At 48.9% G+C, this 13,588-nt stretch overlaps 1 protein-coding gene and 1 long non-coding RNA gene across 4 annotated transcripts; both read right to left on the bottom strand.

The window, feature by feature from the left end:
* Window positions 1–4,196: 4,196 nt before the first annotated feature.
* LOC149356575 (uncharacterized) lies at window positions 4,197–4,937 on the bottom strand. 2 transcript variants are annotated; one of them, XR_016291658.1, is made up of 2 exons: window positions 4,752–4,937; window positions 4,197–4,672 (listed from the first exon to the last, which is right to left on the bottom strand). It is a non-coding gene; the product is annotated as an uncharacterized LOC149356575 (long non-coding RNA). The 2 variants fall into 2 exon arrangements; XR_016291657.1 differs by having other exon boundaries at window positions 4,811–4,937.
* A 469-nt stretch (window positions 4,938–5,406) lies between these two features.
* On the bottom strand, window positions 5,407–9,809 carry LOC149356574 (uncharacterized). Of its 2 annotated transcripts, XM_089584195.1 has the most exons (12): window positions 8,790–9,807; window positions 8,175–8,289; window positions 7,949–8,117; window positions 7,516–7,888; window positions 7,112–7,285; window positions 6,917–6,992; window positions 6,737–6,847; window positions 6,401–6,649; window positions 6,171–6,342; window positions 5,889–6,037; window positions 5,611–5,808; window positions 5,407–5,535 (listed from the first exon to the last, which is right to left on the bottom strand). In XM_089584195.1, the coding sequence occupies exons 1-11, from the start codon at window positions 9,093–9,095 to the stop codon at window positions 5,627–5,629; spliced, it is 2,076 nt and encodes a 691-aa protein (XP_089440321.1). In that variant the 5' UTR covers window positions 9,096–9,807; the 3' UTR covers window positions 5,407–5,535; window positions 5,611–5,626. The 2 variants fall into 2 exon arrangements, with proteins under 2 accessions (XP_089440321.1, XP_089440320.1); XM_089584194.1 differs by having other exon boundaries at window positions 6,737–6,992; window positions 8,790–9,809.
* Window positions 9,810–13,588: the final 3,779 nt, after the last annotated feature.

The following is a 13,588-nucleotide window of genomic DNA, read 5'->3' as shown; positions in this document are numbered from 1 at the left end:
CCTCTCCGCAGACGTACGTACCGAGTGTCCAGCGCCGAACGCACCGTCATAAATCAAGAGGTGGACAAGATGCTCGCAAAAGACATCATCGAGCCCTCGTCAAGTCCTTGGGCTTCACCAGTCGTCCTGGTGAAAAAGGACGGCAGCTGGCGCTTCTGCGTTGATTATCGGCACCTCAACCGCATCACAAAAAAAGACGTATATCCACTCCCAAGGATCGATGATGCCTTAGATTGCCTCCACGGCGCCAAATATTTCTCTTCAATTGATCTTCGATCGGGGTACTGGCAAATTGCCGTTGATGAAAAGGACCGCGAGAAGACCGCCTTCGTGATGCCTGATGGCTTATACCAGTTTAAAGTCATGCCGCTCGGCCTCTGTAACGCCCCGGCTACCTTCGAACGAATGATGGACTCCCTTCTTCATGGCTTTAAATGGTCCACCTGCCTCTGTTACCTAGACGATGTTGTGGTTTTCTCGCCTACTTTTTCCACGCACCTCGAGCGCCTCTCCAATATTCTGACAGTGTTTCGTAACGCCAGACTTCAGCTGAACTCATCGAAATGGAAGTTCGGTTGTCGCCAACTCACTATTCTCGGACACCTCGTTGACGCTTCTGGTGTACGCCCAGATCCCATCAAAATTCAAGCTGTGAAGGACTTTCCTCTTCCAAGGTCGTCGAAAGATGTGCGCAGCTTTGTCGGCTTGTGCTCGTATTTTCACCATTTTATCAAAGATTTCGCCGGCATCGCTCGTCCCCTCACCGATCTTCTGAAGAACGACACCCCCTTTACCTGGGGCCCTGCTCAAGAGAACTCATTTTCATCCCTCGTCCATTTGCTGACCACTCCGCCCATCTTAGCACATTTTGACCCGTCGTCTCCCACAGAGGTTCGCACCGACGCCTCCGGATATGGCATCGGCGCCGTCCTAGCCCAACGTCAACAGGGTCAAGATCGAGTCATCGCTTATGCCAGCCGCCTACTTTCAGCCGCAGAGCAAAATTACACCATTACTGAGCGTGAGTGTCTTGCCCTTGTCTGGGCAGTAGCTAAATTCAGACCCTACCTGTTCGGCCCTTCATTCGCTGTTGTCACTGATCGCCATGCTCTCTGTTGGCTGTCTTCACTAAAAAATCCCACCGGTCGCCTTGGTCGCTGGGCATTGCGCCTCCAAGAATACTCATACTCCGTCGTGTACAAGTCAGGGCGCCATCACCAGGACGCTGAATGTTTATCGATACCCTGTGGAACCACCTGACCTAGAGGACGCAGAGACCCTGCCCTGCCTCTTAGCTATCTCTGATCTTGCCGATATTGCCAACGAACAGCGCCACGACTCATCTTTACGACCTATCTTTGATGGCATCCGTTCTGCAAACCGATCTCCGTCTCTGAACCTTTATGTGCTCCAGAACGGCATTTTGTATCGCCGAAACCTACGCTCCGATGGCCCTCCGCTCCTGCTCGTGATACCCCAACGTCTACGCTCTTCTGTCCTGGAAGAACTGCACGATCTGCCGACAGCCGGTCACCTTGGCGTGTCCCACACGTACGCTCGGGTGCGGCATCGCTTCTTTTGGCCTGCTCTCTATCGTTCCGTCAAGCGTTACGTGGCCACTTGCGACCTGTGTCAACGTCGGAAAAGGCCCTCCACTTTGCCTGCCGGTCTTCTGCAACCCATCGACATACCTCCGGAACCTTTTCACCGTGTTGGCCTCGACCTTCTTGGCCCTTTTCCAACACGTCCCTCTCCGGCAACAAGTGGATCGCTGTCGCAACTGATTATACGACTCGGTACGCCATCACGCGTGCCTTGCCGTCCAGCTGCGCTACCGATGTCACCGATTTTCTTCTGCAAGACGTCACCCTTCACCACGGCGCCCCTCGTCAACTGCTCACCGACCGCGGTCATTTTCTATCCAGAGTAGTTCACGACATTCTTCGTTCGTGTGACACGCAGCACCAGCTCGCGACAGCTTACCAATGGGCTTACGGAAAGGTTCAACCGCACGCTCACCGACATGTTAGCCATGTACATATCGCCAGACCACCGAGATTGGGACGCAGCCTTGCCTTATGTGACATTTGCATATAACTCTTCCCTTCATGACAGAACAGGCTATTCTCCTTTCTACCTTTTGTTTGGTAGGCATCCCACCTTGCCTTTGGACACACTCATGCCGCCTTCTTCAGCCCCCACCACTGCTTACGCTCGGGACGCCATCTCCCAGGCCACGCTGGCGCGCCAAATAGCACGTAGTAGGCTCCAAGCCTCTCAAGTTTCCCAGAAGTCAGCCTACGACCGCCATCACCAGGCCGTCGAATTTACCCCAGGATCACTCGTCCTTCTCTGGACGCCCTCTCGCAGCGTCGGTCTCTCCGAGAAGCTCCTTTCGCACTACCGTGGCCCTTACCGTGTCGTGTGCCGTGTTACCGACGTGAACTATGAAATTGCTCCCCTTGAAACCTCGCCATCGTCCTCTGGCGCCACCACCGACATCGTCCACGTCTGTCGCCTTAAACCTTATCACGACGCTCACACGTCGCCGCCCTAACGCCGAGACGGCGTTTCAGCAGCCGGGGGTCCTGAAGTGGGTAGACGACGACCAAGAGCGTGGGAAGAGTAGAAGACAACGAAGTTCGGACTGTGTTCTCGGTGCCGCTCGCAGCTGTTCTTCCCTATTTGTAAATATATTGAACCATTGAAATATATTGAAAAATAGTGAACCATTTCGCACCTCATTTTTGCTTCCAATGCGTCACAGCATTTACAGATTGCATGCAGACCATTTTTGGGAATGTGCTTAGTTTATTCAGTGTCTGTGTAGTAGTATAGACAAAGTCTCTGCCTGACAGGCAAGGACAAGCTCGTCCTTGTCATACCTCAGCACCATGAGAGGTTGCTCAACTACACTCACACTCACGGCCACTTGCACTCACTTACACTCATGTCCACTCGCATTCACAAGCACTCATTCACGTCCTCTCACACACTCGCACTAATGTTCACTCACATTCACAACCCGTCACCCAAACAAGCTTCGCTTGTGTGGTTGAAGAGCTAGGCCAAGTAGATCAGGCTCATTGCATGGGTCTGGCCCAATAAAAAAAATTATGGCCCGAGCAGAGCTCTACAGTGCACACGGCCGGCCATAGAAAAAAAAAAACGAAGCGTCCACTGCAGTACTCGAGATCCCACCTTACGCTAGTTATTGCTGAGAAGTTGACAGTCGTGGTTTCAGCAGCAAGCATTGGAACTCTGTGTACAGAGCTCGAGCCGTGTAGGAGGCATGTCAACAGACATCTGCCTTTCTAGCTGTGGTAATGCGAAATTCGATAAAAGGATCGGACACAACTCGTATCGGTTCACTGCACCCGCGAGCCTGCGCCCATGCCAACGGTGAACTAGTAAGGTGAACAACAACGAAATATTTCCATTCTCGCGCCAGCGTAATCCTCTGCGTCATTTGTAAATAGACACCGGTATGGTGCCTTATGCTACCTCGAGCGCCTTCGGCAGTGAATATCTAATTCCCTCAGCTATCAACAGAAAAAAAATAAGCACATGCAACAAACTTCACTGTCACGCGGCATTTGCCTCCAATCATGACCACTCATGCTCACAGACGCGAGTGAGGTGATAAGAGTGCACTCACGAGTGAGTGTGCCGACCCACAGTCCTTGTAAATCGTCCAAAGGTAGGCATCCTACGCACCCGAACATGGGATTTCAGCTTTCCACTGGCAGGATAAAGAACTGGATCACCTCATACCACATTTTTGCTTGCAGTGCATCAGAGCTTTTGCACATTGTAATTCATCCAGACCACTTTTTTTTGGAATGTACTAAGCTTATTCAGTCTCCGTGTAGCAAAGACTTATTTGTAATTCAACTGCTCTATAAGAGTTGGTTTAAAAGGCTTACAGAACTGTGGTGGTGGACCAAAACTTTCAGACTTCAACTAACCTGCTGATACATGAACCAACAAGGTGTGAACCTTCCACATCTTCACAAAATTTTGTTCTGCAGCTCATCAAACTGCCATACACAACTGAATCGCAGGAAATGTATTTGCCTAGCAGCGTTTCAAAATCAGTAAGTTAGGTGGCTCCATTGCTCTTTTGCAGCATAATGTATAGCTCTGTATTTCAGCCATGCGGTAAAGTACGAAAAGATGCACAAAGCCACTCAGAATAGCAGTTGTAAAATAGTTTATTGACTTGCTTAGATGTATCTGCAGAATCCTTCCGGCACTTGGTAGGTGGCCGGGATCCTGCTCAAATCTGAATGCCTTTTGGTCCGCGGGTGCAAGCACCACTCTTATCACACTTGCCTCAATTGCTCCTCTGCCAGTCAAGGGGAATGTAACTGCAGGTGCACTGAATCAAAGTTTATTCCTGCTAAAAGTGTCTTGCAAGTGACTGCACAAATTGCAGAGGAGAACGGCCAGACTGTGATAAGAGCATCCCTATCCGCCAACTGGGATACGCGCTCTCTAGCAGGCAGGTTCTGCCGAGAGAAAAATCTGTGTGATCTGGCTGAACCAGTCATTTTTCTGCAAAAGATGTTGGTTGCCAAGGTGACCATTCAACAAAGGATACGTGTCTTGGCATGTCCATACAATCTGGGGCCGGGTAGACAGGAACCTGGGAATCTGTAGCTGGTTGGACCTGCATGCAAGAAACTTGTAAAAGTATGTGCTGACAAGACGTTCATGTCGACCTCCGTTACAGTAAAGGGGAAACGCACATCTTGCTGCTCGTCAGACAGTTCAGACTTTCAAACACGCTGGATGTTGTCCCCCTCACCTTGGCGAAAGCCGATCGTTGGTGCTGGGAAAGCACTTATGCTGGCTTCTGATGCATCAGAGAAGGATCGCTGACTCTTGGCGCTGCTCATAACTTCCTTCTCAAACTTTCAGGTGCGCTCTGGAAGGGAAATTGGAGCATGATATTGTTCGAAAATACGCCCCGAATGTCATTCATGCAGAAGTTACACATGTTACTCACTGAAACTTGGAAGTGTTTGCATGGGACACAGTGTGAGTGATGTCATTGGCAGCCATTGGTCCTCATTACACTTGCAAAGTAGGATTCCGAGCCCTGCCACGAAGATGCTATGTCGGCCTCTGGTGCAGCAGAAGGGGGAACACACATCTTGCAGCTCGTCTGACAGTTCAGAGTTTCAAACACGCTGGATGTTGTCGCCCTCACCTTGGCGAAAGCCGATCGTTGGTGCTGGGAAAGCACTTATGCTGGCTTCTGATGCATCAGAGAAGGATCGCTGACTCTTGGCGCTGCTCATAACTTCCTTCTCAAACTTTCAGGTGCGCTCTGGAAGGGAAATTGGAGCATGATATTGTTCGAAAATACGCCCCGAATGTCATTCATGCAGAAGTTACACATGTTACTCACTGAAAGTTGGAAGTGTTTGCATGGGACACAGTGTGAGTGATGTCATTGGCAGCCATTGGTCCTCATTACACTTGCAAAGTAGGATTCCGAGCCCTGCCACGAAGATGCTATGTCGGCCTCTGGTGCAGCAGAAGGGGGAACACACATCTTGGTCAGTTCAGACTTTCAAACACGCTGGATGTTGTCGCCCTCACCTTGTTTGGTCTAGCCTCACTGGGGACCCAGGCTGAAGCGGGACCTCCTTGCTTCCACAAGGTCCTGAAGAGAAGGCCTTGTGAAGGCCGAGGTCATTGGTGCTGGGAAAGTACTTGTGTTGGCCTCTGATGCATCAGAGAGAGATTGCCAAAGCTCGCTGCTGCTGATAACTTCTTTTACAAGCTTTCCGACATACTCTGGAAATGAAATCTTCACATTACTTCATTCCAAAAGGCTCCCCTCAAGTCACTCATTTGGGATGAAGCATAATACTTACTGTAAGTGGTAGCTGTTTTGATGGGGCACACTGTGTGATGGCCTTTTCGCGCCTTGGTAGTCTTCATCATCCAGCGTGAATTGCCTTCCTTTGTCTTCGCCTGGGACCGGTCTGCATTTTCATTGAAGTGGAGGATGGCAAGCTGCGTCCTGTAAGTTGAGGATATCGCATCGGATGGCAATGCTGCCTAATGATCTGGAGTACGTGGATGTGGTTACGTGCTGACTCTTGGAATAAACCAACTGCCTCTAGACAGAGGACAGAACTACAATATAATATTACCTTGCGAGCATCCCTGCTGGAGAAAATGCCATAGACTTTGGCGCGAAGTCAATCAAGATGCTGTGGAATGCCTCCAGAGCAAACGTTTGGCCATGGGGGGACATCTGTGTGATATCCTTGAGGAGACGCTTGTCCTCAGTGATGTGCTTGAATTGCTCGTATGCCTGGGACTCTTGAGGAAAAGGTATGCTTTAAAACAAGTTCTTTAGACAAGGGCAAAAACAACTCACTAGGGTCCATCCAAACTCTTGTCTCCTCTGGCATGTCGCTGTGGAGACACCTTGGGTACAGTCCACCATGTCCAGAGTGCTGGTTGATGACGTGATTTTTCATACTCCGCCAGACGTCGACGACCAGCTCTGCATTGCCCCCTCCAGCGCGGGCTGCCCAGTACATGTGGTTGGTAGTTGACTGAATCCAGAGGTCCAGCTCCTTGCATCCAGCCCGCTTGCTTGCCGCAGCTAGCTTTTTCTTGACACCTTAATTTTAAAAAGGCATATCAGGGAAGCCTGCAGCACATTCTGTGCAAGCAAGCATCTTTTCAATCATGCTCTCAACTTTCTTACCTTTTGAGATGTGCCAAATGTCAAAGTAGTGCTTGATCTTGGGTTCACGGGTCTGCATGTGCTTTCGTATGGCAGGGTGACGGTCAGTTGTGAGAGACCGGATCTTGATACCTGTGTTATGCATTGTCGGTGGGATAACGATAAATTGTCTACCATATAAACCTTTGTGGCATGCCATACATTTCTCCTTGAAGAATTCCAGCTGCTTGATTAGGCCTTCCTTCTCCATGTTCACGCTGGCCATTGCCTGCTCCGACTGCATGAAGACGGGTTTCAAACATTACATTCCTGTATTTCCACTCTACATACCAACGGCTTACATAAATATTTATCACTGAATTACTGCAACAACTTTCCACAGACGTGTCTACTGACCTCCCCCAGCTGGACCTGGACCGAGTGAAGAATTCTGTTGATCTGCTCAACATGCGTGGTGTATGTCAGGAACTTGGCAGAAAACCCAGGGGAGTCAAATCGTCCATCACCGGTGACATCAACCTCTTGGTTGTTCAACTGGTCCATGAGTTCAGCTTGTTCTTGTAGCCAGATCTGTTCAAATGTTATCCCATTTCTTGACTAGCCCAGTGTAAAATTACAACTTAGTTTGATTGTGCACTACTGCAGCGGTAGTTACTACAAAACAACAAAAAAGTGATGTCAGGAGAAGTGTGTTCGTTTAATCTGAACTTCATTTCTGCCTTCTGGCTAACGAGAATTGAACTTTTTTGAAAACATCTGGTCAAGCTGGGGTAAATATATCAGTATGGTTTGTTGGTCACCTTTTCTATCGCAGGAAAAAGGAGGGCATCCTGATAGTTGTAGAAGGTCCGGTCACTTGGGACCTGCACATTCATGTGGCGCAGCATCCTCAGTGTGGAAGCTACATTTGCTCCTGAAAAGAGGAGGTGGCTGGACAGCAGAAGGTTTCCTGCTGCCCTTCCATTGATGACAGGCTGGCTGTTCCACGTCCGGACATGCTCCAGAGGACAGATGCTGATGACATTGATGAGGCTGCCTTTGGTGGTAATGGTGGTTTCACAAGGCCTCGAGCACTCTGGGCATGTCTGGAACAGCTCCCTCAGACAGCTCTCAAAGACCAAGAACTGCCGTTCTTCTTCTGGGGGGGCCGGTGTACTCTCTGCGGATGACTCACTGGAATCAGAATAGTGCCAACTGTTAGGCCCAAAACCCATGCAGCTGTGAAGAGCCCACCTTTCGGTATCGTCATGGTAGGTTGGAGAGTAGCTGGAGTCAGAGTCTAGCCTGTCACCCTGTGGAGATGTGCAGTCAAGTGGATCACTGCTGCATGTGGCCGGGACGAAGGGTGGAAGCAGCAAGGGCTCCTCTGTGACACGGCCAGGAGAAGTCGCAGCTGGCGTCACTGTAGGGAAACAAATATTCATCCACACAGAATGGACGAAATGCAATAAGGACTTACAGACAGCTTCAGATCTAGTGCTGTGTTCGACAGAACCATTGTCCTGGTACGGACCACTGCTGGCTGCAGCTGTTGAAAGCCTTGCCTCAGAGGGATCTGGTTGAAGATCCTTGCTCTGAAAGATGGTTGTACAAAGGCCGATCAGTCACTTCGGTTTACAAAGCTGGAGGTGGTGCAACATAGCATTTCAGGATTGCTCTACATTCCATGCCTTCACTATAAATACACCGATTTGGGAACTTGATTAGTTTCTATCGGGTGCACGGCATCGTGAATCACAGCATTTACAACCAAACGCCATGTCTGCGCGAAATTTGAGCGCGAACAATGCACCGTTTTAGCCGGCGGAAGCATTGTACGGCGCGCGTAAAATTGCCGAACAAGCTGTATATCAAAGTTTCTAAGCTTATTTAGCCGACCCCACACTTACGAACGCGAAGCACGGAACACTGTTACTTCTTTCGCTTCTGCAAATGATGACCATTCGCGTCATGATACAGCCACGTAACTTTTAGAACAAACTATATCTTCAGCCTGACGCATGTTCGAGTCGGCGATCCTACAGAACGACACTGTCGAGCCATGCTAAGAAAATTAATTCATAGAAATACTTACCAGTACTCTTTGGCGCTTCGGGGCTTGTTGCTCGGTTCCATCGACGACGGGAAGTCGAAGCGTGGGCATAGCGTTCCAACGCAGGCGAGAGTGACTCACGTCGGGCCGATGGAAAGCGCTTATCTCGAAGTGTTCAGAGCAGAAGCGGACACACTTTGGTAGCGTCTCGGTGTTATCGAGCCCCGCGCAACGTAGCCATGCACTACGTCGCGGTTCGTCCTTCGGCAAGGCGAACAAACGTAGGCCCTTGTGCCAATTTTTCTTAGTCCGATGAGGGCACAACCTCACCGCACAAACGTCCGGCATCGCGAAAATATCACTCGCGAACCGAACAACACTCGCAACAAAACGCGATGGCGTCCCACAGATCACACGAAAAAGTGTAGATCCAAGGATGTCGCAGGATAGCAAAAGTAGGAAGTGGGGCACACAGGACCTTCTGGGAGTAAGGACCGCGTGCACCAACAACCGACAAGTAAAAGAAGCGAGGCGAGCGCTTCCTCGGAGCAGGCCGAAGCCACCGCGGTAGGGCGCATCACTCCTATGGCAGCAGACGAGGAGAAAACATAGTCCGGCTGCTTCGGGCTTGTTTTTTTTTTAGTGATACGCTCTATGAACCACAACTATGTCGCGGATTTATCAAATTATTGTATCCTGCGTGTCCAGAAAGAGTAATAGAAATTAGTTCGATTATTTTCGCGGTTTTCATTTCACTTCAGTCAAGTCATTGGCGAAAGCAAATAGTCCGCGCGTAATTTTATTTCTGTTGGCTTATTTTGCGGCTATATTATCTACGAATGCAACTACTTATTCACGGAAACTTAAAAAACAAAATAAAGCCAAAGCAAAGCCTCCACAGAGCTGACTGAAAGGCACTCGACGCGTTTGTAGACTCCGCCCATCGTATGAGGCCGAATTCAAAAAAAAAAAGGCGGGAGCCGGACGTTAATTAGATTTAATTGAGGAAATCGGCCACACAGGGCAATAAGTCGCAGCTCCTAAGAATGCTGGGAACGTGTACATCAAGTTCCCGCGGCAAAAAGACATGTTCAGAATCCTCTTCAGTGCACCTTTAAAGGTGCCCTGCGACGTACATAAAGCATGGGTTCTTTAATCTTTGTATGCAGAGTAAGGGACATTGGGAGTCCTGAATGCGCAATGAGATCACCGAAATCATAATATTTGATATTTTAATCTTCGCTAGAAATGCTTGTTTCGAGCCGATGGTGTCGCAACGCGGCGGCCATTTGCGGCAGCGGAAATGAGGTGGCATCTAGATAGAGCGCTGCCTTTCTCATTGATTGGGCGTCCAGTTTGCATATTGTTCCTTCATACTTGTGAAATGGATCCAAAATATTATGTCTCTGAGTACTGAAAGCTTTTTCGCATGCCACAAAAACTGGAAAGAAGCAGGGAAAGCGAACGAAAACTAACAAGAATACAGCTAGGGGCGACACTTTCCATTCCGCTTCAAACCTTCATGGCGGCCAGCGCTGTTCAAAAAACGTTGGCTCAGACCAGAAAGCGCGCGCGTCGAGACCGGCCGTGACCATACCAAGACGGCAGCGAAAAAAAAAGCCAGTCGATACACCTTGCCCAAAATGTGAAGAGAAAGGCCGGACAGGAGACGGGAGTCGAGTTTGGGGGGGAGGGGGGCTACCGCTGACAGCCAACTAAAAAAGAAACTTCGGGGAGCTTCCTTTGTCGTTAGTCCCCCCTGCCCTTACTACGGCGTCGCGTACACGGGGGGAAGACGCCGTCAAAATGCGCGGCTGTCTACAGCCCCGACAAAGCAACAACTGCATGCACGCTTCCGCTGCGTGGGCGCTAGGCGCGATTCTGATTTGTAGCGCCCAATCTCGGTACTGGGTGAGTGAAATGGGAGAGTGAAATGCGTTTTCGTCTGAGCTTTTCATTTCGAATTTTCAGAGTGGAATAACTTTCGCTTGCATGCTCCGATTTCAATAATTCTTATTGCTCTGGTCTCTGGAACGCATGATGAATCTATTTAATAATATTAACTGGTACAGAGCAAATCATCGCGATGCCCCTTTAAAAGCTTAGCCTCATGCTTTTTTTTTTCGGGCTTTACCATTAAAGTTTCCTGGCACAACCGCGAACGGAAACAGGTATACGCCAATTGTTTCTGAAAGACGTTCGTTCGCACTAACCACCCGAAATAAAACGCGTACCAGCTCTTCATTCCACTGCTCCTGCTTAGCTGTAGAGCGCAAGCCTTGTGGCAAATGTAATGGGGCAATTGTAACCTAATTGGATACGCAGAACGCAGCAATGCTGATCCCGTGTTAAAATAGAATTAGCACTATTACTTACGACAATGAAAAGGGTTCAGTTCCTGATACGTGCATATGACAGAATCCATGACAGGTTGTTGTCTACGTCTCGTTACTTAGAAAAAACATCCCTAACTAGCCCCGCAATGTGCTTAGCGAGGTTAGTCTATGTTTTTTGCGTTACACAATTCATATCATGCACTTGAACTACCGCTGGCAGGAACGCAACTCGGTAGCGGTACAAATTTCGCTACTGAAAAATGAGAGATTACTCTCCGACTGCACATAGAAATAAATCATGCATTATGATACCATTTAGCTTAATTTATAGCCCTATCATCGAAAACTGCCGACGGCATTGACAAAGGTAACTAACAAAGCAATACGGGAAAAACAGTAAATGGTTGTTCACGCTTACCTGAAATATTGATGATTGCAGGTTTACAGAAACCTCGGTATTTCCCGCTCACTTGCACCCTGGATCCTTCCGATGGCTCATCATCCCATGCATGCTTGGCGCAGGTCATTTTCACGACGTCAAAAGTGTCTTCTTCCTCAAAACGCACAAGTGTGGCGCTGTACCATGATTTCAAAGGGAAAACAAGTGGATGCAACAAGGGGTATAACCGGAAATTGCTCGCCCGGCACGAAAGTGCGTAGCACACTGCAGAGTCCGGCTTCTAGCTCTGTGCAACAGACGACAGTCAAGGGTGGCGCCACCAATGCCTTCCTTAGCAGATATCTGTGCATATCTGTGCATGTCAGATATCGGCACCTGCGCACGGGCGCTCGCGCGCGCGTCACAAGCGGGGTCCGGTTTACAACAATGGGAGGACCGCGGGGGCTGTCGGGGACTCTTTTTCTTCATGGCTTGAAGCTCTCCTCCCCTAAATTTTCTTGGAATCCTTGCAGCTCCCCAACCATCTCTTGTTCACGGCTTGACATTTTTTTCAGTCGGCTCCCGAGGGAGAACGAGCCAGCACCAGGAGCATGGAGGTTCATGCCACTTTTCGACACCCGTCGCGGTGCGTGCTGGGCGCGCAGGCGCTTCGCGTGTATGCCTTGGAAGTGTCCATCGAGATGGGGCTTTATATCGCGTGTATCTTTATCTAAATAAATATAACTAACGATACCCCTGCTGCGTCGTGTTTTCGGATCACTCTGTAGGACGTATTATGTAAACTGAACCGAATAAATATTTCGTCCTATCTACATAAACCAAAGAGAGGCTTGATTGAGACCTGTTATATTCGAAGTGATTGTTAAAGCGAATTTCGAAAATCGCTAGCTCTCTGCTCCTTGTGCTGGACACTGCGCAATGAATTCGACCATACATCACGTCAGATACATCACAAAGGTCCCAATCGCCTTTCCTAGAGATTGATACGATGCGCAGCTTGACGTTTGCATTCGCTCGCAGATTTAGCATCTGCTTGTTCCGCAGATTCGGCACCCCATGCGTGAGCGGTCTTCTCTTCTTGAATGCCTATACTAGCTGTCCGTTGTGGCACATAATCACGTCATTTTACATGTTTGTTGCTTTAGGACAGGGTGGATTACGGGAACGTTTCAGCTGGTTATCAAAGGTAACGGCGCGCCTTCTCTATCAAATATGTAGCTAGTCAAACGGCAATTTCCGTTTTGGACAAATAGGTTTCATGAGTTTTTTGCACACATAAATGATGTTGTGAAGGTGCGGTTTCACAATTTATATTAAGAAATGATTAGCGGTACACCACAGCGGTATCTGTATGCAAGTTATTCGGCCAAGCGGCCGTATAGTGTGGTGGAATTATCACCGTTAATTTCCTAACAAACCTCTTAAAATTCTAATTACTTGTTGAGGCTTAAGTGCTTGTTTTTGTGAAAACACAGGCAGTCATTGTGTTAGGGCGTTATCTTTGCCTGAATTTTTCAAAAAACGACGGCGTTCTGAGGTATCTTCAATGTCCGGTTAAATCGACGTGATTACGACCTGACTAGAGTGACCAAGGGCGCCAAACTTTTCCCTGGTGTGATGACCAGGTGCATCTCGTGATGTTTCTTCGATTTCTCTTGCCTAGAATGAAACAAAACACTTTTCAGCTTCATCTAGTGCTCGTCGTCATGAACACACAAAAATCAGCAACAAATGCCTTCTACCAGGGAACAGCAGTTAGCATACTTCATTGGAAAAATTAGATCGCTGGTATATACTGTTTTGCGTGCATAATTGCACGGATTGGGTCGGATTTTTTTTTTTTTTGTTGTTGGGGGGGGGGGGGATTTGTGTGCGCTGTACTCCATTGCAGCACACAACAACATGTTGTAGTTCTTTAAGGAGAAGCAGAAGGCTGCAACGGCTATAAGAACCGAATTGCCTGATCTGAGGGTCGCTTTTCACTCCAAAGTTGAAGACGGGGATCGCCATCATCGTCATCCGTGATCAATTTTACAAGACAAAGAACCCTCCCATCGACCACCGATTAGCTGCTGTTGAATTCAGTCGGGCAGGGTGAGGCTACC

Source organism: Amblyomma mixtum, chromosome 3 (assembly GCF_055824585.1).
Source record: "Amblyomma mixtum isolate Tamu chromosome 3, ASM5582458v1, whole genome shotgun sequence".
Classification (NCBI taxonomy): Eukaryota; Metazoa; Arthropoda; class Arachnida; order Ixodida; family Ixodidae; genus Amblyomma; species Amblyomma mixtum.
The sequence above is the reverse complement of the archived record's forward strand: the minus strand, read 5'-3'. Positions and strand labels throughout refer to the sequence as shown.